This window comes from Pseudonaja textilis, unplaced genomic scaffold, assembly GCF_049901715.1.
Source record: "Pseudonaja textilis isolate UNSWEBS1 unplaced genomic scaffold, rPseTex1.2 PTEXCTG179, whole genome shotgun sequence".
Lineage (NCBI taxonomy): Eukaryota > Metazoa > Chordata > Lepidosauria > Squamata > Elapidae > Pseudonaja > Pseudonaja textilis.
Window position 1 is genome coordinate 1,218 of NW_028262498.1, and position 23,787 is coordinate 25,004.

Sequence of the window (23,787 nt, forward strand, 5' to 3'; positions counted from 1 at the left end):
AATCCCCCAAAATAAGACAATTTTCATGCAAAATAAGTAGTAATTGATCCATAAGATATTCAAAAAAATTACTGTATCATCATTTGGCACATACCAAGTAAGTTTATTCAAGTAAGTTCAATTTCCACTGCTACAAATCTACCATATTCATCTGACAAAAGGCACTTAGGTTTATATCAACATTAAGTTTCCTTAAGTAATGAAATATTTCTTTACACTTAGATGGAGCATTTGCCCCTTTAATATTCCATGTTATCAACTTAATCTCCATCCTTGGGTAAAATAGATACGTTCCTATACAGACACCTCAATCATATCTTCTTCAGTATCAAACTTTTTGAGGTTCATCTAGTTGCTTGTCCGTATCCATTTCTTCAGCTTAGTGCAAAATTAGTTTATATTTGATCAAGAAGTCCTTCGCTTTTTCTAAGAATTCAGTCTAAATCTTTGCTATTGATAAGTAAATATCATTCCTTCAGGTTTGTCCCAGTAGAAGGGAATTTTTCTCTTCTTCAGGATATCAGTAAGAAAGGAATAAGCTTTCCTTTGTTTCAAAATTCTGACAGAGATTTCCTTCAAAACAATCACATCCATGTTTTCCATTCTTAGTTTAGATTTAAAGTGGCAATCCAAAACATGATCTCTCATTATTTTTCTTACAAAATGGCCTAATTTTGTTATTTTGGTAATTTTCTCATGGTAGCAAATCTGGAATTTACTCTATAAATTTTGTTTATTTCAAGGTTGAGGGTCTTTTTTCCCAATTAATTAACCCGGCAAGGGCTTTAATCATCCTTGATCTAATATCCTCTCCAGACAATTCAGGAACTCCTCAAAATTTTAATTGGAGTTGCTTAAACTGTAATTCCAAAAGAGCCCTTTCATTCAATTCAGCTTCATATTGGACATCTTTTTTCTCCAATTAATGCTCCATTAGATCCACTCTATCCTTCACCTGTTTAATATATCAGTCTAAGTGTTATATCTCTTCATGAAGTTCCTTTGAAAGTGTATCAAGTTTGTATCAAGTTTTGATCCAAGTTTTGTTCCCATTACTTGAATTAGTTCATGCGTTTTAGCTGTATATTCATCCAAAAAAGATCTTAAAGATTATGCATCTCCTGATATTCTTTTTTAGCCTTCTCAATTTGATAAGAGCTGTTGATTAACACTGCTTGAGTATTATTTTTATGTGTATTCATTTACTTTCAAGTGATCTAGCCAAAACTTAATTAGCATGAATGTCAACGGATATTTACTCAAATACTACTGCAGTCAAGATATATCATGTCTCCAGAATTTTCATATTCAATTACGGAAGTTACCAAATCAAAATATGAGATAGATATTTTTTAGAGAGCATATCACCTGGTGAGATTTCTTCCTAAAAATTCATATTGTCTTAGAAATTTTTAATGTGCTTATAAATCAGTCTTTTTATGATCTACTTCCACAATTTTCACAGGTTTTGATGTCAATCTGAATAGATTATTTTGCTCTTTCCACTCTCTGAATGTAAGAAAAAAAAACCTAGTCTCCTCCAATAATTAGGTACCTACTAGGTTCTCCATATTTTCTCAAAGATAATACTTAACAGTTTGACAATAATATCAGCTATTTTTAGTATTGTAGGACGCAATTCTTCTGTCTCTGGAAATCCAAACTCTGAATAAACTCCTTACATTCAGAAAGGATGTTTTCTAACAATGATCTGTTGTACTATTCTCTGACATGATCAGTATATTATAATGATTAATGCTTAAACAAGCATGTTACAGTTTATGATAAATGGCTTGTTTTTGTTCTATCTTAAATTTTTCAACATTCCCCTTCTTATATGGCCTTAAATGTGGTTCAGTAATTTAGCTGAATTGTTACAATCCTTACTTAATACTAATCTTTGTTCCTATTGAGCAGGATGGGATGCAAATATTTTTACTACCGATTCTGTGGGCGTGGCTAGGTGGGAGGGACTAGGTGGGTGTGGCCATGTGACTGGGCAGGCATGGCTTCTTTTTTTGTGCAGCACCCCCCCCCGCTCCATTTTTTTTTTTGCCTCCTAGGCCTCAGAAAAGCCTCTGGGGTGGGGGCATTTTTGCTCCCAGGCTTCCCTGAGGCCCAGGAAAGCAAAAAACAGAGTACAGGGGGGTGCAGCTCCCACCCACCCCCACCTCCATTTTTTGGCCTCCTGGGCCTCAGGGAAGCCTCCGGGGGGTATTTTTGCTATCGGTTTGGCCAAACGGTAACATTTTTTACTATCGGTTCACCCAAATGGGTAGAATCCCACCACGGTTACTGAGCATATTACAAATTATCTCATTAAGTAATGACATAATAAAAATAGGAGGAGAATATTTGTCTTCCTAAGTTATTTGTAAAAATAATAAAGATGGGGTATAAATAAATGATAGATAGATAGATAGATAGATAGATAGATAGATAGATAGATAGATAGATAGATAGATAGACAGACAGATAGATAGATAGACAGACAGACATAGAAAGACAGACAGACATAGAGACTGACTTAAAATAGTGGGACTTTTGCCTTTTTTGTTTTTCAATTTGTTGGCATTTTGCTATTTTTATTGACCAACTGGTGTTCTTTTCACTACCTTTTTAGACATTCCAGAAGCTTTTTGTTGTTGTTCTTAGCATCTTTTACAACCGCAGCCTATTTTGAGCATTTTATTATGACATCTACTCTATGATTCCAAGTTACTTCTGTCCTTCCACTGACTCACTCTTTTTCTTTTTAATATTCACTAACTTTTTGTATAGCTATACTGGGATGTTGTATTCTTTCCTGCTTTCCCAAACCGGAATTACATTTAAGTACAACAGTTCAAAAGCACATGCATGCTGCTTGGAGCAGTACACATGAAAAATGTCTAAATGTCATAAAAATTAAGACAACAGAGTAGCAGGGTGTCTTAAAAAAGTAAATCTTAGGGTACATTATGTCACTTGCAAGATTGCCAATTCTGGGCATACTTTATGAAAGATGTTGGTAAAGTGAATGCATTCAAAGAACAGAAGCCAGGAAACTTGAATGGAGTTAGAAATTAAGTACTATGAGGTTCTACAGAAAGAGCTGGGTATATTTATCAGGGAGAAGAAAACTTAAAAGGGAACTTAAAACAAATATGACATAACTCATATAACACATAACTCATAACTCAGGGCAGAATTGAATTTCTTCAAAGACTAAAAGCAGAACCTATGAGCAGAAATTAGAGATTTGCAAAATTTGGTTAAATATCAAAAGAAACTTCCAAACAATCGATGATCTAGAAATCATTGTAAATAATGAGATTTGGGTAATTTTTCACCTAATAGTTACATGTTTTTACTCAATTTGGCAGACATCAATGCAACAGACTTCAATTACAACAAAAATTCTACTTGAACTTATGAAATCTAATATCATTTATATAATGGTTATAACTGATATAAAATGACACAAATTATATGTTTTGTATCATATGTTTAAATAATATAAATTTTTATAAATACATTGTATAATTTGCATAATGACATCACTACAATGATGTATTTTATAATTTAATGGTATTTAATGGGTAATAGGAATGGGTAAAAATGGGTAAAAAAAATTGGTAAAAAAATTAATGGGTGATAGAAAGTAAATGACAAAGACACCCATTCCTGAACTCACCATTAAATTAAAGTTTCAGTGCACCTGCATAATTCAGGAAAGCATGGATTTTGAATAAAAAAATTATTCTGATTCACACAGATTTTATATTATAGATATTTTAAAAGTATATCAAGTAACTTAGTATAAAAGTATAAAAATTCTTTCTCAATACATTTTTGCCTCAGTTTTTAAATGAAAGTCTTCCAACTTCAAAAGATGTCACATATTAAATTTGCTTTTAAAAATCATGTTGAATTTCTGAACCTGATAAATTTGAAATTAAAAGTAAAATATTTAGGGAGGAAACTTCAGCACCAACATTTTTAGGAATGTAACTCATGTTAATGTATCAGTTTTCCTCACAAATGGATCCAACACTGAATGATGCATACCATCTTGATATCTTTAAAAGATATAAAATATCTTTTATAATATGCATGCAACAGATAATGAAGAGTTACCTCTTGGTTACTACATATGTACAATTAAACACACATTAACAGAAACTATTTTCTGAACTTTTCTTTTAGATAGGTCTCAGCACATTTCTCCTGTATAAACAATGATAACACTTACCTGTTCTTCAGGTGGAATCCCTGTCTTTTCTCGTATTGACTGGATACTACGCAGAAACTACAATGGGTGAAACAATGGAAAGCTATATTAATGCAGAGGAACTTGTGTCAAAATGAGAAGCTACAAAGATTTATATATGTTATCTTTGTCCTTTCCTTACCACCATTTGAATATTTATTCAAATATCAACAGCATTTCTCTAGCCCCCTACTCTTGATGATTCCAAAATCCAAATGAATCATTTCAAGCTATGTTGCATATAGCCCAAAACTTCTGTAATAAGATCATAACATATTTTTTAAAAATGGCTTTATCACAGAACAAAATCACTGTCTCTAAAAGACTGTGTGTAATTTATCTCAAAAGAACAGGAAGTGCAATTGATATATACTGGACAATATGAAATATTGATAATTACTAAATGTTAATAGAAGCTTCAGTCCCATCTCTGTTGACTATACACTTCGCAAATACAGAAGTCAGGTGTCATTCTTATAACCTTAACAATAATTTCACTTTTCTAATTTGGTCAAAGCTTGGAAACCAAATCCTTACATGCCACAGCAATTAGAGCATAGTAGTGAATCCTAATTTAAAATTAGTTTATATCAAGGGCTCAGAGGAGATCATATTCTTTCATCTTTAGCAAAGTAGTGTCTTCATTAGTCTAAATATATGTATGTCATTGCAAGGTTGCAATAATATCCCTAAATAATTCTTCACTGAACCTTATCAATTAGCTTCATGTCTTCTTGTTCAATGCTGTTGGGGACTCTGATTACAACTTTGAAAAAAGAAATAAGGCAACATGACTGGCTTATAATCTCAGACATGCTGGGATCTAAAAATAACTAAATTATTCAAGAGAGTGGAATGAAACGGTGAAGACCAATCAAGAAACAGAAAGTAGTCCCCTTGTGTGTGACAACAGAATAAGGTGCTTGATTCTACCTCTGCTGTTGCTTCATTCTGCTTGCAGACAGTTTCCATGCCTCCTAATTTCCAGTGTCCATCCTCACTCACAAATACAGAGGATAAGCAGATATTGTTGTGGGTTAGGTTTCCCTAATAGGTGTTTTTAAAAAGATAAAAAATACATAGTAAGACTGGGAATAGTTAAATATAAAACTTTTGTTAGTACTAATTAGATATCCTGAGACAACAAAGGACAGCAGTCAAAACCACAGAGGGACTTTATATCCCACTGGAGAACTAGAAAGAAGGTTGTGTTATGTCAGACCAAGTTGATACTAATCAGTTTATTACTGACACACATCAGGACAAAAAAACAAGGTAGGCTGTTTTAAGAGTTTGCTTGCTTTAGTTGTAAAAAGAACTATTCATCAAAAGCCACTAAATAAAATAGCTGAAGACACTGTGCTCAAATACACCTCCAAATACGAAGAACTGAAATCCAGAGTTCTATTGTTTCAGTTACCTATTCCATTATTCTGCCACTTCTTATAATTACTAATTACACAAGTCATCTAGGGAAATATCATTATTTCCATGACCATGTATGTGTTTAATTAAAAGAAATTCAGCTCCCATCTAGAGGCACAAATCAAATTCATGCTGTTATTCCTATCCAATATGACTATCTTACTTTCTCCTGCACTGCCTCTTATTCCTTATTCTCTTCACCAATTCTTTTTACCTCACCTTAACAAAATCTAATATAAAATCCAGAATAAAATATAAAGTATAATAGACTTTTTAAATTCTTACATCTGTATACAATTGTGCTTCCTCTGGGTTGAAACAAAGCATAAACCAATTGAATTTGTTTGATTTTGAAAACATTTTGCCCATGAATCAAATAAAAACAAACCAGATATAAAATAGCAACTTAAAAGATTGAAGGATCTCTTTGTACCACTCTGAGATTTATTCCAGACCTGCCTGTCCTCATAACATTGGCTTGTTTTGAGAGAGGAAGACAGTACTTATACTGTGCAAGTATAAAAGATGGACTTCCCCCCCTCCCAATTCTTGGACCCGTAGGCAATTTACTTTTATGTTGCTTTTACTCTTACTTCACCAAGGGCAACCTCCTTGGCGTCTGAATTTTAACTAAATTAGAAAAGGAATGCAACTATCTCTATCAGCAAGCCTTTAATTCAATTTCATCATCCCTATTTAAAATGACCACTTTGATATTCCCTCCTTATATAAACACTACCCTAAATTCTTGTTCACCTGTCTCCCAACCTCTAGCTTAGGTGGACATTACTGTGCCCTGTCCTTCCTTGCCCTGCAACCTGTAACCATTGTCAAAGCAATAGTGAAAATGTTTGGTTGTAATAATGTTGACATATTCTTCCAGCAACTCAACTAACAATGGCTTTTTCATTGAAATAGAATACTTGACAATAAGATGGCTTTCCTGCAATACTATAACTGCTTATTCTTTTAAAGATCACTTAAATATAATGAAAACATGATAGGCAATTAATTTTCTATTATTTGGTTAAGATTGAAAGGATTTTTCTTATTCTGGAAATTATGACAACATAGGGAGTAGAATGGTATTTGAGTATCATTTTTGAACTCTCCTATTAGTTAGCTTGGGAGATAAATGATTGGCTCATGAGTTTTCTTTGTCTCTAGTCAGCATTCTGAGTCTAACTAAAGTAATGGTCAAGGATGAATCTAGATCAGAGATTGGAAACAAAATGATAACTGTGCTTTGGGCACATGCCCTAAATCAGGCCTATGAAAAATGCACATATATAAAAAGATGACACAATGTGATTTATTTTTCATTAGGAGACCCAAAATTATGTTAAAAAAACAAGCAAACTAAAGCAGTAAAAAGAAACATGAGACATTTGATAGATACCTTAAATACAGTGTAATTTTAAGTGATAATCGCCCAGCGACCCTCTTTAAGGGGAGCCGTCTCCTCTTAGAGGAGGAGGAGATTGAAGGGGTGTGCCGAGGAATTTGCGGATTTTCTGGAAGGCAAAATCGCTTGACTTCGTTCCCAGTTAGATGCCGGCGTAGTTACTGATCCAGTGGAAGCTTCTGAGCCAGGTTCTTGCCCTGTTATCTGGGAATGGTTTGACCCTGTTGCTCCTGAGGACGTGGACAGGATCCTAGGGAGTATGCACGCGAGCACCTGTATTTTAGACCCATGTCCCTCCTGGCTTGTGAAAGCTTCCCAGGAGGCGACAGTCGGATCGACTCTGGTGGTGATTAATGCTTCTCTACAGGAGGGGACGGTACCCCAGCACTGTAAGGAGGCTGTGGTCCGCCCTCTTCTTAAGAAGCCATCACTTGACTCTACATGGTTGGATAATTTCCGACCTGTCTCCAATCTTCCCTTTTTGGGGAAGGTTGTTGAGAAGGTGCTCGTGCAGCAGCTCCAGAGGTTTCTGGATGAAACGGATTATCTCAACTCCTACCAGTCAGGATTCAGGCCTGGATTTGGGACAGAAACAGCATTGGTTGCACGTTTAGTTGATCTCTGGCGGGAGCGGGATGGGGGTAGTGCATCCATTCTATTGATACTATTGACCATGGGATTCTCCTGGGATGGCTTCAGGGGATGGGAGTGGGAGGCCTTGTGCTGTCTTGGTTCACTTCCTTCCTCTGCAGCCGCTCTCTGTCGGTGTTGATAGGAGGGGAGAGATCCAACCCTCGCCCACTGCTTTACAGGATTCCACATCTCTGCTTCTGTTCAACATTTATATGAAACTGCTGGGTGAGATCATATGTCACCATGGACTGAGGTATCACCAATATGCCGATGATACTCAGCTGTATGTCTTGGCCTGTGGTGAGTTAAGTGTTGCTGTGTCCTCCCTCTCACAGTGCCTGGAGGCTGTTAGGGGCTAGATGGGGAAAAATGGGTTGAAACTAAACCCTTGCAAGACCAAGTGGCTCTGGGTCTGGGGTTCGTTGGTTCAGGGAGAATTACCACCTTTAGTCTTGGATGGGGTGGCACTACCCCAAACAGACCCTGTGCATAATCTAGAGGTTTTCCTGGACTCATGACTCCTGTTTGAAGAGCAGGTGGCAGTCGTGGCCAGTAGGGCCTTTGTGCAACTAAAGGTTGTGCACCAATTATGCCCTTTCCTAGATCAGCAGTCCCTACTCACTGTCACTCACGCCCTGGTCACTTCCCGTCTTGATTACTGCAACACGCTCTACATGAGGCTGCCCTTGAAGAGCATCTGGAAGCTCCAGTTGGTGCAAAATTCAGTGGCCCATATGGTTTTATGCAGACCCCAGTGTGCACATGTATCACCTCTCCTGCAGGAGCTGCATTAGTTGCCAATTTGCTTCCAGGTGCAATTCAAGGTGCTAGTTGTCACCTTAAGCCCTTCATGGCTTGGGTCCGGGTTATCTGAGGGAACATCTCTTCCTGGTCACATCTACCCGACCCATTAGAGCGAGGAGGCAGGGAATGCTGCGGGCCCCACCCCTGAGGGAGATAAACCTGGTGGGACCTAGAAGAAGGGCCTTCTCAGTGGTGGCTCCGTCTCTCTGGAACATCATTCCTCCAGAGATTAGAATGGCCCCTCATTAATACTATTCTGAAAGGCACTGAAGACTTGGTTTTGCCAGCGGGCCTGGGGAACCCAGAGAGGGATGGAATCCATCAAATGGCTAGTGAGATCCACTGTCATTGGGGTGGGGGGTGGGAGTTGGTTTTTGTTTTTTTGTTTTGTTTTTTTTCTTTTCCCAAATTTTGTTCTCTTGTACTTTACTAATTTATTTGATTCTTTTTGTTAGTTCTTATTGTTTTTATTTTTATTTTTTTTAAAATATGATTTTACATTGTGTAAGCCGCCTCAAGTCGCCATGGGCAAATATGTGGCAATATAAATCAAATAAATAAATTAAAGTAACAAATTAATAAAGCCTATTTCCACATGTCTCTTTATTTTGACTGGAAAGTGCGTAACTGTCACACTCACCCTATCATGAAGGAACACAAGAGCCTGTAAAACATCATAGATTCCAGCACATATCTCTGAAGGAGAGAGAGCCTCCAGGATTTTTTCCAGTGGTTGCACATGCTCTGTAACCAGGTGAATTCCATCTACTTCCACAGTACATGAAAGGAAGCGCAGAAGGCAAGGATGGCGCAAAGTTTTCAGGTGCTTTCAAGATGCAAACAAAAAACGAAAACCACTACTCAGTATTGCAAACATATTATATGCACACACTTCATATCCAATAGTGAAAATGGAAAGAAGACAAATATTATACACTTCCTTTCTCTATAGCATGAGTTCCATATGATTACTAAGCAACTTGAGTATTTCATTAGAATATTTGGACAAAATTAATTCTAGTTTGCTCTCTAGTAGTCAGAATTTCCACCTATATATTTGTTTCAAATTCTAGCCTCATACATAAAATGACAGAAAATCCTGGCACTCCAAAAGCCTAATTTTAAATAACATCAAATACATGCTAGCTATCTACATTTTTCTATAAGTCTGTAATGTTTTTGAAGGACACAAACAAACAATTCTATGAAAGCTTCAGTCTCCAGTGGCAAATACTCTATACAATATGTAAAATGACTGCAAGCATCACTCATTATGATCCAAACAATATAAATGCAGGCATAAAATCCAAACCTTTAGAATTCCCCAAATACAACAGTTTTGACATTTACTTTTGTCACAGTCTCTATTTGATATATATAATAATTTTAGCTCACTTTCCTCAAAAGTAATTCCATAAGTTTATTCCATATACTTATAAAATCTAAGAATGCTTAAAACTTTCCCAATTATATTAAAGAACATATTAGAAGAACTAACACCCTGTGATCAGATCGTGCAGTTCTTTTTTAAAAAGAGATCAAAGTAATTGAAAAGGAACTAATAACATTGTAATTGCCAGAGTTTCTTTGAGCCCACCTGACTGAAGATATTAAAAATAATTTTGAAAACCACAGTCAATGCAATTGGACAACAATGTCACCTTCCCTTACTATAGATATATAAAATTGATGATGTCACCTAGTCATGAGTTAATAAAACATATTTCAGCAAACAACCAAGCTAAGAGAGTACCGAGAACTGCACATATGCAAAATATTTTGAGACCGAAATATCCAAATATTGAAACATCCCATTCAAATCCATTTTATCCCATGGACTTCTTTTTGCTGGAAACTGAAAGTAAGTACCATAAACCAGCAAAAAATATCAACAATTGCAGTCACATGACTGTAGGATGCCCCAAGCAGCCATAAATGTCAGCCATTAGCCACATGCCCAAAATGCAATTCCCTCCCAGGGGGAGGGGTGTGTAAAAATTTTGACTTCAGGTGATGGTGGAGTCTGTTGTAACATTGAACAGTTGCTAAGTGACCAGTCATTAACTAAGTACTATCTGCACGTAAGAAAATATATAATTTATCTGGCAATGCCTATAGTTTTATTTATTTATCAATTTACTAAATAATAGCCAACCAATCTAGAACAGTTATGAATCATCAATATTTTATAAGCACAGTGATACATAAACAAAAGTCAAGCCCTCAAATACTAACTCTGCCCTTATTTTAAGAAAATGGCAGTAGCAAAAAAGGAGCCATAGAAACACTTCAGCTCTTAGGGATAAGTGATTTTATCAAAGCAATTCTGAGCCAAATAATTAGAAATATCTTTTTGTGTGTAAAACAATTAAACTGAATTTATTCACAAATTTATCATGCAGTTATAAAACTTTCTAATTATACCTCACACAATTACTTAAGTCATCAGTACAAGAAGATCAGTGTCACGGTCAGCAACTATTATGTAAAATGGCCAGTTTCTACAAATATTTATCAGTGTCTGAGACACTTATATTTATATATCTAAACATTATTATTTTCTTCCTGTGCCTAGCCATGAATGTAAATAGAACATAAAATACTAAATGTAATATAATTGCTAATTTCTTGTGAGAATATAGTCAGTTTTGTAAAACATGGTTTATATTTTAATGTTTCTACAAACCCCAAAAATATGTTCAATAAATTATAACAAAGCAACAATGATCAAGTATGTTGTGTGAATCCAACCATAATCCTGTCAGAATAATACTCTATACAGCTATGCATACCATGGTATACATCAGTAATCACTAGGAATTAAGTTCAATGTTACCTTTTGTACTGCCATTTCAAAGGCCATGTGTCTTTTCCCCATAAACTGCCCTTGAAATTTCTACTGAAAATAAATTTCAGAAATTTCTATACAAATAGTAATAATATAATAAATATTTAAATACCTTGGCAGCTCTGTTAACATTGTCTTCATTCTCTCTGTTGTAAACAAACACTGAAGCAAGTTTGTCATGCTGCAATATTGCTGAATAAATATTGACTCCAGAAGGTAATGTAAATGAAGGTTCATCCACTGCATGACGCTTTAAAGCACTGTTCTCTGATCCCATTACCTAACTCAAGGTGTCTTGGAATATATTTTATGGTAGCAAGGAAGCTTTAAGGAGAAATGATTTCAGACAAATTAGTCCCAATTAATATAAAATTCCTTATATTTAGCAGCATTCATAACAAATTGTGATTATACCATAATGCAATTCTTACAATTACATACTTAATGTGAATCACTTGTATAATCCAGAAACCTATGTGTTAGTATTTACATGATGCATGTGTTGTTTGATACACCCATCCCCACCCTTTCCTTCTTTGTACAAAGCAGGGGGAACATAACAAACTTTTCACTTTTTATGACGACGTAAGATTAACATTGAAAATATAAACAGATTAGCTATACAGTAACTGATATTAATCACAGTAGGTCTTCCAAATTGATATACCTATGACTATACAGAAGTAACTGTAAAAAATGTTTAATTGTCTACCAATGTCTTGAATGTAAACATTTGAAGTTTTTAAGTATATGTGCAGTTACTAAATGAACTGTTGTAAGCTGAGTACTACTTGTACAGTATATGCAAAAAGATCAAAGAATGTGTGTGTGTGTGTGTATCTGTGTGCACGTGTGTATTAATACTTCAAATATAAAAATATTGGTTTCTCCTGAAACAATCCATTTATCCATTTTACCACTATTGGATTTGCCTTTGAGCTTAACATCAATATCTCTATTCTACAGGCTTCACAAATTTCTCTTTCTACTGAAAAGAATGCAAAAACATTCCACTATAGTAACTGGAGTTCATGATCACCTGAACTAAGACCCTCTGGTGGTTGCTAATTTTTGGTTATTTACATTTTGGCAAAATTGTTTGGCTTTTCTTTCCTCCCAAGTCATAGGCTTATATAATGGAAAAGACACATTCATGGTATCCCAGAAATTGTTAAAGAACGTTTTCTGTACTTAAATTAGTCAATAAGAATTTGCTAATAAAAAGGTAAGTACATGTTTTTCCTTGCACTGAGCAACTTAAATTCCTTTTTGGCCATGGATTTTATTTTAATTTAATTTATATTTCCTCTTTTATTATTTTTAGAAATAACTCAAGACAATGAACATATCCAATACACCATCCTTCTCCTATTGTGCCCACAACAACAACCATGTGCGGTTGGTTGGGCTGAGGGAGAATGAGTAGCCCAAGGTCACTCAGCAGGCTTTTCATAGCTAATGTGGCATCTGAATTCATGGTCTCTGGCTTTCTGGGCTGGTGTCTTAACCATTAAACCAAACTGGGTCTCAATTTTAATTGGCTTTGTTGACTATTTGTTTAATTGTCTTTCTGTATCCATTTAGAGATAATGATGGAAAACCCAAAGCACAAATTGAACTGATAAACAGTAAATGCAATGCATTTAAATCACAGAAAATTGAAAGTTTGGAGGCTCATAGAAAAAAAATTAGTTTGACCATTACTGACTTCTTTTTTAAAAAGTGAAGCAACACTTTTACCAGAAATATCAAAGAATGATTCATCATTCTTATTTATTTTTAATGTACATGCCCCTCATTTCCATTGTGTGGCTCTAGGTGGCTTATAGCACACTATTTATGTGTTCCTGTTAACTCTCAGTATTTCATTCTGCTTCTTGGCTCAGATGTGTCACTCAGCAATTCACTGGATCATTCACTCGAGAAAAATACAAGTTCTGGTCACCTATCTAAAAAGTTGTATAATGTGGAATACAACTGAAAAGTGAAAAGTAAAGAAGTGAAAAGTAAAGAACAGATGTTCTAGGCAGAAAAAAATGTTTCAAACACAAACACACAGAAAAAAAATCATGATAAAGATCATGAAATTTTAACTTTGTTGTTTGTATCCTTACTGATTGTTTCTTAGTATGATTTGATTGCTTATTTGTACCCTATGACTATCTTATGATTCTTGACGAATGTATCTTTCCTTTTTATGTACACTGAGAGCATATGCACCAAAGACAAATTCCTTGTGTTGTCCAATCACACTTGGCCAATACAGAATTCTAACCGAATGTAATGAAATAAAACAATATTAAGTCTGTAAAACCAATGTCAGATCATCAGACCTACTCTTATATTTCAGAGACGGACGAGCAGAAAGAGAAACTGACTGACTTACCCAACTGAACTCTACAGTCTCTAAATGTACCAGTTAATATTTAAAATGTCACAGGACTCTCCACTTTTCTGGAATAAAATTCTATGACGATAAAACAAGGCACTAATAACGCGCCGACGTTGGGCGGCTCTCTTCCTTTGCTGGGCTGTGCCTCAGCGCTGATGACAGGCAGTCTGCTTACTGCATGGTAAGCAAATCGCCAGGACCGGGGCGAGAACTCTCCCGAAAAGACGGCGAGCCTCAAAATAGTTAATCCTTTCACGGCAGTGTCGAGCTGAACAATTACCCCCGGTACCGGGAAATCAAGCCCCCCTCCCCCCCCCCGCCCCCCCCGAACTGCCCGGGCTGTCACCTCCGGTTGGCTGGCGCCCTCTCACCTGCCACCCCGCCGAGGGGGAAGGAAAGAACCGAGCTGCCCTCACCGCCCCACTTCCTCAACAGCCACTTCCACAACAAGCGCTGAGGGAAGGGGAAGGTAAATTTCCGGCTTACGCAGACCATAGAATCACACCGGAGGATCCACTGACGCCCACAAGATCGTCCTTCGCTCCGCGCAGGGGTCGGTGGCGCCATATTGAGTGAGGGCAGGAGAGCCTGGCAAGGAGCGCTTAGTCGACGGAGCGGGATCGCGGGAGCCTGTTAACCGCAGGGACGTAAAAATGTCTATTTATAAAGTATTAATAAAAAATGCCAGTTAGGAAGCTAGGGAAAACGCTAGTATGTCCAACACTGCAACAGTGAAATTAACTTCCCACAGTTAATTTCCAATAACTTTTTGCCTTTGCATGGTGTAGTAGGGGACCGTCGTCTTATGGAAGAAGCTTCCCGGAGTGAAATGGCGTTGTCCCCAAGAGCACCTTCATGCACTAGGGCACTGTTCTTCGGTGCAAAAGCAGAAAAGTGCGCCAGAGGGAAGAACTGTGGGGTGCCCTTAACATCACAGATCTTCAAACCAGACGAGTAGCTCTGCCTGGGAGTCGGGAGTGCCTCCTTTGAGCCGCTGTCCCTTGGGACTGCTGCTGTTAATGCTGCGATCCCCATGGGTTGCAGCAAATGAGCCCTGCCCTCTGCTTCTCCTGTCAACCATGGCAACAGAATAAGCAGGAATACAGCCCCCCCCCCTTTCTGCTTTGCTTGCAAAGGGTAGAGGGTGAAGGAAGAGAGAATGGGGGAGGTAGGTGTAGATAATGATGTAATTCGAGGGAAGCTTTGCCTCAAGGGGAGGAAAGTGGGGAAGCATACCAGATTGAGACACCTTTGGTTCTACTGATAGAAGGCCTTTGGCAGGTTTGGGATGGGAGAAGTGCACCCATCCAAACTATTTCACCATTCAGCTGTCTTGGTTGCTCTTCTTTAGTAACTTAAGAGGGTTGCAAATGAAGAGTATTGGTTTGCAGTAGTTCTCCTTCCTCCAGGGCCAGTTTCAGTTGTATTTGTGGGCAGGAGAATGGGCACTTCTTAGAAAGTGTCTTAGAAATGTATAAGTCTTAGAAATGAATTTGGAGTAACTCAGGCGAATTAATTCCTGTCCTAAAAAAAAACCCACCTGGGCTTTGGGCAATTTTGGGGCTAAGGTTTTACTTCAAAACACTTTTAAAGCATCCCATATTAATTTATCTCCTTTAATAAAATAGAACCCACCTGCAATGTGTTAGAGGTTGATTTTTAGGAAGTTATGGTTTATGATTTTTTAAAATTGTTTTTAGTTCATGATTTTAATTTTTTTACTTTGGGAACTTCTACTTTGGAAATTTATATTTTTGGGATTATATTAACATCATTTTTGTTTAACTAAATATTAAAGTAATTCAACATTTAAAATTTAAGCCTGGACTTTCTCTTTTCCAAAAGTGCACTTCCCCAAACTGATGATATTGCTATTTGAACTCTGTGTCAAGAGCTGCAGGACAGATCCTATGTAATAGTTGCTTTGAAAAAAAGTTTTCCTTGTGAATGTCCACTCTGTAACAATGCATTTATCTACAGTTCAGGCAAGCACAACATCCTTGAAATCAAGTCCAAAAACTGTAATACAACATATGCTACCACCAATGTTCCTTTCAGGTTGAAAAATCTATCAAGACATTAGCAGTCCATTAGAAAATGACTATTATATAAAGATATGTTCTTTTTAAAAAAGTTGCTGGAGATTTTGAAGACAAAAAGGGACAATGTATTATATGACATTTCTGTCAGCAACTTTCTTTCCCCAATGAAAATTAACAATGAAATTTAACTATGTATCCTATACATCAGGAAAATTAATTTGGCTGAGTCTGTTTCAACTGTGACCCCAGTAACAAATAATCTTAGAAAAAATATTTTGATGCCAATTTAATTCCCTTTTTAAGATTGAATCATTTTTGAAATGTTCGAGCCTTACTGCTATTCAGCTTGCCAAAGAACTGGAGAGAGGGAAGGGTGAGAAAGAATGCAGACGTTCCAGGGAGAGACTGTGAGAGCCAAGAACCCACCAAGGTCACTGATGCAGGTGCCCGACAAAGAAATAAACTGTTCTCAAAACAAAAGGATGATTCATAATTGGACAGTGTGAACATGCATGAGTGGGGAAAGGGTGAAACCATTGTTTAATCATGAAAGCATTGCGCAGGAACAACCAGAGTTGGTTTTGAATCTTCAGTGCCAAAATGCTATATCCAGGGATGGGATTCAAAAAATTTTTACCACTGTTTCTCTGGCCGTGGCTTGATTGGGGTGGTGTGGCTTGGTAGGCATGGCAGGGAAAAGATACTGCAAAATTCCATTCCCTCCGCACCCCACTAACCTGCTTTCCAGCTCCATTCTGCTATGCAGGGCAACAAAAGAAGGCCCAGCCGATCAGCTGGGACTCAGGAGGCAGAAAATAGATGGGGGTGGGGCCAGTCAGAGGTGGTATTTGCTGGTTCTTTGAACTATTCAAAATTTCTGCTACCGATTCTCCAGAACTGGTCAGAACCTGCTGAATACCACCTCTGGGTGTGTCCAATAAAGTTATACTTTTAGGATTAGAAAGTTCCTGAGAGTACCTACTTCTTTTGGGTTCTCTAGTCAGACCGTTGACACTCTTGTTCCCCAACAACAAATCAAATTGCCTAATAAATACAAGTAGTGCTCAGTGACAAAGTTTCCCGTTCCTGCTGTCTAGCACTCCGATCTTTCACTAGGAATCTTATTTTTAAAAAGAGTAGGTCAAATTCAAAAGGGAAATTTAAAATTCACATTCAGAATAGAGCTGGAAGAGGACCTTGGAGGTCTTCTGGTCCACCCCCCCCTGCTCAAACAGGAGACCCTAGACCAGGAGTGTCAAACTGGTGGCCCGCAGGCCAGGTGCATCACATACAGGCCACACCCACCCCAGTTCTGCAAAGGAAAAAAACATCGCAATACGTCACATGACGTTACTTGACACAATCGAGTTTGACATCTGTGCCCTATACCATTTCAGAGAAATCGCTGTCCAATCTTTTAAAAAAAAAATCTCCAGTGGTGGAGCACGTACAATTTCTGAAGGCAAGCTGTTCTACTGGTTAATTTGTTGTCACTGTTAGGAAGTTTCTCCTTAATTCTAAGTTGCTCTTCTGCTTGATTGGTTTCTATCCATTGTTTCTTGTCCTGCCCTCTGGTGTTTTGGAAAATAAGTTGACCCCCCTCTTCTTTGTGGCAGCCTCTCAAATACTGGAACACCCCTATCATGTCACCTGTAGTCATTCTCTTCTCTTCTCCGGACCCAAACCCAAATCCTGCAACTGTTCATGATTTTAGTCTCTGGGCCTTTAATCATCTTATTTGCTTTTTTCTGCACTTTTTCCAAAATCTCAACTTTTTTTTTTTTTTTTTTTGTAATGTGGTGACCAAAACAAATGTAGTATTCCAGGTGTGGTCTTATTAAATTTTTTTATAAAGCATTACTTATACTTCATGTATTTTTGATTCTCTGCCTTGTTTATACCACCAAAGATTGTATTAGCTTTTTTGGCTGCTGCTACATATTTAAGCAATCGTCCAATAAGACTCCAAGGTTCCTCCCACAGTTACTGTTTTTGAGCCAGGTTTTGCCTAATCAGTACTTGTACCTTTGATTTTTCCTGCCTAAGTGTAAAACCTTGTTTTTCTCATTACATTTCATTTTGTTGGATAGGGCCCATTGTTCAACTATGTTAAGATTCTTTTGGATACTGAGCTTGTCTTCTGGGGTATTGGCTATTCCTGCCAGTTTAGTGTCATCTTCAATTAAATTGAAGTGTCAACTTCAATGAAATTTATGGAGTCAAGACTGTTTTACAGAGGCTAAGAAAAGACACAGCACAATGTGTGTCTCTGTAGATGGTGATGATCATGCAGATGAAAATAAATAGAAAAGGAGATAAAGACATTTCGGAGCTCATTTCAGGAGTGCTGTAAATGAAAAGAAAAACCCCCACAGAAATTCCGTTTTTCTTCTTGTTCAGGTTTACGAGATGTTAAATTGAGAAGCTTTGGCCTGCACAAAAAGTATGAGTTTTCCTTTCACAATACATGACTACTCTTCTAGAGAGAATCATGCCAAATTGAATATCTGTAGCACTTCTTTCCCCCACCTCAGTACCATGAACATTTTCAGTGTGCCAAAACTGGCCAGGATTGTAGGAGTTGCAACACATGCAACAAATTTGGAAGGTGCCAGTTTGAGAAACTGTGATCTAGACCAGTGGTTCTTAACCTTTTTGAAAGAATTACCCCTTTGAGCCATTGAGGAAGTTATTGCCCCCCTCCTCCAACATCACAACACAGGGAAATAATTCTTCAATTTATGCAAACACGTTTTTTGTTTTCTTTAAAATTGTCATCAGGACATATCGATGCAAATAATTTTTTTCTAGTCTTTTCCCCATATCTCAACTGTGTGAAAAATTCTGATGCCACCCATCACTTTACTCCCAAACTTCGTGATACATGTATTTCATTGTTATCATATTTATTCAAGAAACTTAAATGCAATGATCACTGAAAACAAAATTCAATTGCAAGAAAATGAAATGCCCGAAAGAAACAGTAACATTTAATGATTTAATTACAAGTGAATTTTAAGACACAAAAAGAAATATAAAAAGAGCATAAGAACAAACCGCAGTGCAGGAACTAAGAATTTCAAGATGAAAACTCTGAAACTAAATTAAGATTTGAGGAAAATATATATTCAAGCACACCGTAAAAAGGGGTTATAAGGACACAAAGAAAATTTTTACAGAAGGAAAGCAACTGCCAAATATTTGAGAAAAATCAAATATGAAGCTACTAGGAGTCCTTTATCCTCCAGTGCTATCATATTCCAGAACTGCAACCTAACTGCAGTGTCCAGAAGTACAAGGTGTTCAGTGCTCAGAGACATGGCCAAGGTAAGGAAGGCTGAAACCCGACCACCACTGAACAAGACACATTAAGTTGAAACGGCAAGATTGAGGCAAGAAAGACAGATTTTTCAAAGGTTTTATGGACTGATGAGATGTAACTCACTCTTGACAGACCAGATAGATGGGCCCGTGGCTGGAACAGAACTCCATTTCGACTCAGACGCCAGAAAGGAGGAAGTGGGTATTGTATGGGCTGGTGTTATTAAAGATTGGACCTTTTGGGGTTGAAGATGGACTCAAAATCAACTCTCAAACCTACTGTCAGTTTTTAGAAGACACTTTCTTTAAGAAGTGGTACAGGAAGAAGTCTGAATCTTTCAAGACCACCATGATTTTTATGCAGGTCAATGCTCCATCATATGCATAATGAACTGCACTGCATAGCTAAGCCAGTAAAGGCCTTAAAGATGAAAGAATAATGACATGGCCCCCTTCCTCACCTGACCTAAACCCTATTGAGAACTTGTGGGTCCTTCTTAAACAGGAGATTTATGGTGAAGGAAAACAGTACACCTCTCTGAACAGTGTCTGGGAGATTGTGGCTGCTGCACAGAAAGTTGATTGTCAACAGATCAAGAAACTGACAGAATCCATGAATGGAAGGGTTATGACTGCTACTGAAGATATTGGTCACTGATTTGTGTGTGTGTGAAATGTAAGAAATGTTTATTTGTACATTTTGAGTTGTTTGTTTATTATTCTCACTTTAGGAGATGCAAATAAATGAGATAGGCAAATTTTCAGTTTTCATTTAATTGCATAATAATTCTGCACACTAATAGTTGCCCAATGATTGTGCTCACATAGATATTCTTTTAGGAAAGCCAAAACCTCACTTTTACTTTCTTAAATGTTCAGGTTTGAGGTTTATTAATATTTTGGATTGACCAAGAGCACTACAAAGAATATTATTCAGTTTCTTCAATGACATTATAAAGCATAAATAAGTTATATCTTTTATACACCAATTAAATTTTTATTCAAAAACAAAGAAGTCATATTAGTTTAACTCATGGACCCTGAGCGTACAGTGTAACAATCACTCAGTCTATTTCAAAGGTAATTAAATTAATTGCTCAATATACATAACATTAACTTTCCAGTTAGTAGATTCCAACATCTGACAAAAAAACCCAGAAGTAATGCATAGATGGAGAAGGGAACTGAATTACTAACATTTTCCTGGGACAACAACAAACATGTATCACAGCCATGTAAACAGTAGCATCATGCATTGATAAGAGAAAAAATGCCCTAATTAAGACACAATTCAACAGTACAGGAAGTTTAATATGGTAGATTGTTTTATCGGGATCCAAAGTTGTTATAGTAGTAAGGTTCATCTGGTCGATAACCATAAGCAGTAGTTGGGCGGCTTGGAATTCCTATGGGCTGGCCAAATCCATCCATTGCAACACTACAAAGAAAAGGCAACACAGTCAACATATTATAATACAGATACAATACACTGTCTATGCAAAACGGTTTGGGAAAAACAATAAACAATAGTAAATTATTTAATATCAGTTGTACACAGGACACTAAATAAATTATGTTCAATCTAGCTGACGGTTATTATAATCAAAGCCATTTTTCTAATTTGTTATGCAATACCTAACATTAATAACTCATGATAACATGCTATAGTCTGTAACTGTATTACTGCTCAGTAATACAACTTTTATCATATAAAAAGTGGAAAGAGAGGCACATAACTAAGGCAGAATATCTGCGAATAGCCAAACCTGCAAAGATGAATTCAGGAAAGCTAAAGCTCAAAATATAATAAGCCTTGCGACAAAAGTAAAAAAATAACAACAACAACAATATTCTTTCAATATGTAAAAATGAGAAAAAAAGTCAAGGAAACAATTAGTCCATTAATGGGAGAAAATAGCAAGAAGGTAACGAGCAACAGGGAGAAAGCAGAACTGCTTAACTAATTAGTTGCACTATTTTTACACAAAAATTAAAAAAACAATTTAACCTATCAAAAAATAAATTGTAAAATGTAGATTAGAAATGCAAGTCAAATTAAGCATGAAAATGGTAAGGGAACACATATCTGCTCTAGATGAGTTCAAATCATCAGAATCAAATGGATTATACCCCAGGGTTCTGAAGAAATTGGCAGATGTGATCTCAGAACTTCTGATCCATATTTTTCAAAGATCATGGAGCAACAGTGAACTACCAGGTGCCTGAAAAGGGGCTGATGTAATTTCTATCTTTAAAAAAGTAGAAAAAAAGGGATCCAGGAAACTACAAACCTATCAGTCTGACATCAATACTTGGGAAGATCCTGGAAAAGATAACAAGCAACAAATCTGCAAACACCTAGAAGCAAAGTCATAACTAGAAGCCAACATGTGCTTGTCAAGAACAAATCATACCAGACAAATCTTATTGTGTTTTTTGACAAAGTGACAAAATTAGTGGACGAGCGAAATACTATTGTGATAGACTTGGATTTCAGTAAGCATTTGATAAAATAGATCACAACTTACCACTTGAAAAATGTGGGTTAAACCAGTGATCCCTAAACTTTCCAATTTTGCAGACTGTTAGGAGGGAGGGAGGGAGGTGATAGCTCCATGTGAATAGCAGGTGAGCCTGCACAGCTTCATTTGCACAAGCTGCATGCACAGGTGTAGCTATGCATGTGCACATACCCACCACATTTTTTAGCATGGTTCTGAACCCAGTAGTGGGCCACGATCTGGGGTTTGGGACCCCTGAGTTACACAGCATCACCACCAGATGGATTTGTAACTGGCTGACCAACCACACTCAAAGTGTAGTCCCCAATGGAACAGCATCTACATGGAGGGAAGTATATAGTGAGATACCCCAAGATTCTGTCTTAGTAATCTTCCACAATCTTCAATACCTTCATCAATAATATGAACAAGTAGATAGAAGGGGAACTCATCAAATTTGCAGATGACACCAAGCTGGCAGGAATAGCCAACACTCCAGAAGATATGCTCAAGATACAGAAGGATCTTGACAGACCTGAACAATGGGTCCTATCTAACAAAATGAAACTCAACAGTGAGAAAAGTTAAAAGTGCATTAAGGAAGAGAAACCAAAGGTACAAATATAGAATAAGTGGTACCTGGCTCAACAGTAGTAACTGTGAGAAGGATCTAGGAGTCCTAATGGACAATCACTAAAACATGAGCCAGCAGTGTACTGCAGCTGCCAAAAACCCAACACAGTCCTAGGCTGCATTATTAGAGGGATAGAATCAAGATCACGTGAAGTGTTAATATCACTTTATAATGCCTTGGTAAAGCCCCACTTAGAAAACTGCATCTAGTTCTGGTTGCCACAGTATAAAAAAAGTGATCGAAGACTCTAGAAAAAGGGCAGAGAAGATTGAATAGGAGACTGGAGGCTAAAACATACGAAGAATGGTTGCAGGAATTGGGTATGTTTAGTTTGATGAAAAGAAAGACTAGGAGTGACATGATAGCAGTATTCCAATATACCAAGGGTTGCCACAAGGAAGAGGGGGTGAATCTATTCTCCAAAGCCCCTGAGGGCAGGACAAGGAGCAATGGATGGAAACTAATCAAGGAGAGAAGCAACCTAGAACTAAGGAGAAATTTCCTGGGAGAATAATTAATCAGTGGAACAGCTTGCTTCAGAAGTTGGGGGTGGGGGGTGGGGTCCAATCCTGGAGAGTTTTCTGCTTCAAGCAGGGGATTGCACAAGAAGACTGCCAAAGTCCCTTCTAACTCTGTTATTCTGTTATTTTCCTCTTTTGTCTTTCAAGAGATGAAAAACGAGAAGCAATTATCTTATCTGATGAAAGGGCAAAGTTCTCCTGATGATCCTTAATGGCAGAACTTGCATTCCTAACTTATTACATTTCTCTGCTAGACCAGGAGAATGATGTTGATTTAGAAGTTGTTCTTGAACCACTAGATGGCAAGCTATAGTCTTTAATTACCACCAGTTCCTTCCAGACAGTTTCAATCTATTTCAGCTTACGCAAAACTACCCCTGAACATATTCTTAATTAGGCAGGAGAGAGAATTATGGTTTTAATTAAGTACTGATCAAATCAATCCTTTTAGTTCAAGAAACATGTAAATAATTAAGTGCAGTGTCTTAATGTTGTGATGTTTTGGTGATTTCCAAATGACTTACATATGCAGTAGCTCAGATATGTCACTCTGCAATGTTAAATCGTGCATGTACTAAAGCATTTAGATTACAAGGAATAATTCACATCCCAAGATACATGCTGGTAAAGATTCAAATCTATGAGCAAAACCATTTTCAACTTTTTATCTAAAAATGTAAGGTTGCATTAATTACAAAACCTGAGTGAATATGCAGAGCAGAATAAAAGGTGAGATATATAATTAGCCAGTATGCAATAGTGAAAATAAAAAGTGAGATTTGAAAATTATATGTTGTCTTTTCAAATTAGATAATTTCTAGAGATCTTTTTTACACTATGTATAAAAAATGAAACAGCAGATGGTTATAGCTCAGTATTGTATTTACATACAAGGACTAAAAATTTTCATAATACCTTCTGAAAATGTGTGCCTGTGTTATGTTTAGTTGGCTGACACTGGTAAGAGTTTTTACTGTCCCTTATTGAGGTAAAAGAAATATATGGTGAT

At 36.9% G+C, this 23,787-nt stretch overlaps 1 protein-coding gene and 1 pseudogene across 4 annotated transcripts; one reads left to right on the forward strand and one right to left on the reverse strand.

Annotated features, from left to right (window-relative positions):
- Positions 1–4,180: 4,180 nt before the first annotated feature.
- Positions 4,181–14,274, reverse strand: LOC148123846 (protein-associating with the carboxyl-terminal domain of ezrin-like). Of its 4 annotated transcripts, none has more exons than XM_087918647.1 (5): positions 14,131–14,274; positions 11,480–11,691; positions 9,160–9,345; positions 5,186–5,299; positions 4,181–4,291 (listed from the first exon to the last, which is right to left on the reverse strand). In XM_087918647.1, exons 2-5 carry the CDS (start codon positions 11,642–11,644, stop codon positions 4,196–4,198), a joined length of 561 nt encoding a protein of 186 aa, XP_087774773.1. In that variant the 5' UTR covers positions 11,645–11,691; positions 14,131–14,274; the 3' UTR covers positions 4,181–4,195. The 4 variants fall into 4 exon arrangements, with proteins under 4 accessions (XP_087774773.1, XP_087774774.1, XP_087774775.1 ...); XM_087918648.1 differs by having other exon boundaries at positions 14,106–14,176; XM_087918649.1 differs by lacking the exon at positions 14,131–14,274 and adding an exon at positions 13,754–14,042.
- Positions 7,928–9,146, forward strand: LOC148123847 (uncharacterized; annotated as a pseudogene).
- Positions 14,275–23,787: the final 9,513 nt, after the last annotated feature.

Bases quoted from the DNA above. Each gene is read 5' to 3' on its own strand.
- LOC148123846 (XM_087918647.1), bottom strand. From the start codon at position 11,644: ATGGGATCAGAGAACAGTGCTTTAAAGCGTCATGCAGTGGATGAACCT. The intron at 5,300-9,159 runs GTGAGTGTGACA...AACACCTATTAG, and splicing joins TTGTGTTCCTTCATGATAGG to GGAAACCTAACCCACAACAA. The intron at 4,292-5,185 runs GTAGAATCAAGC...CACCCATTGTAG, and splicing joins AGAATGAAGCAACAGCAGAG to TTTCTGCGTAGTATCCAGTC.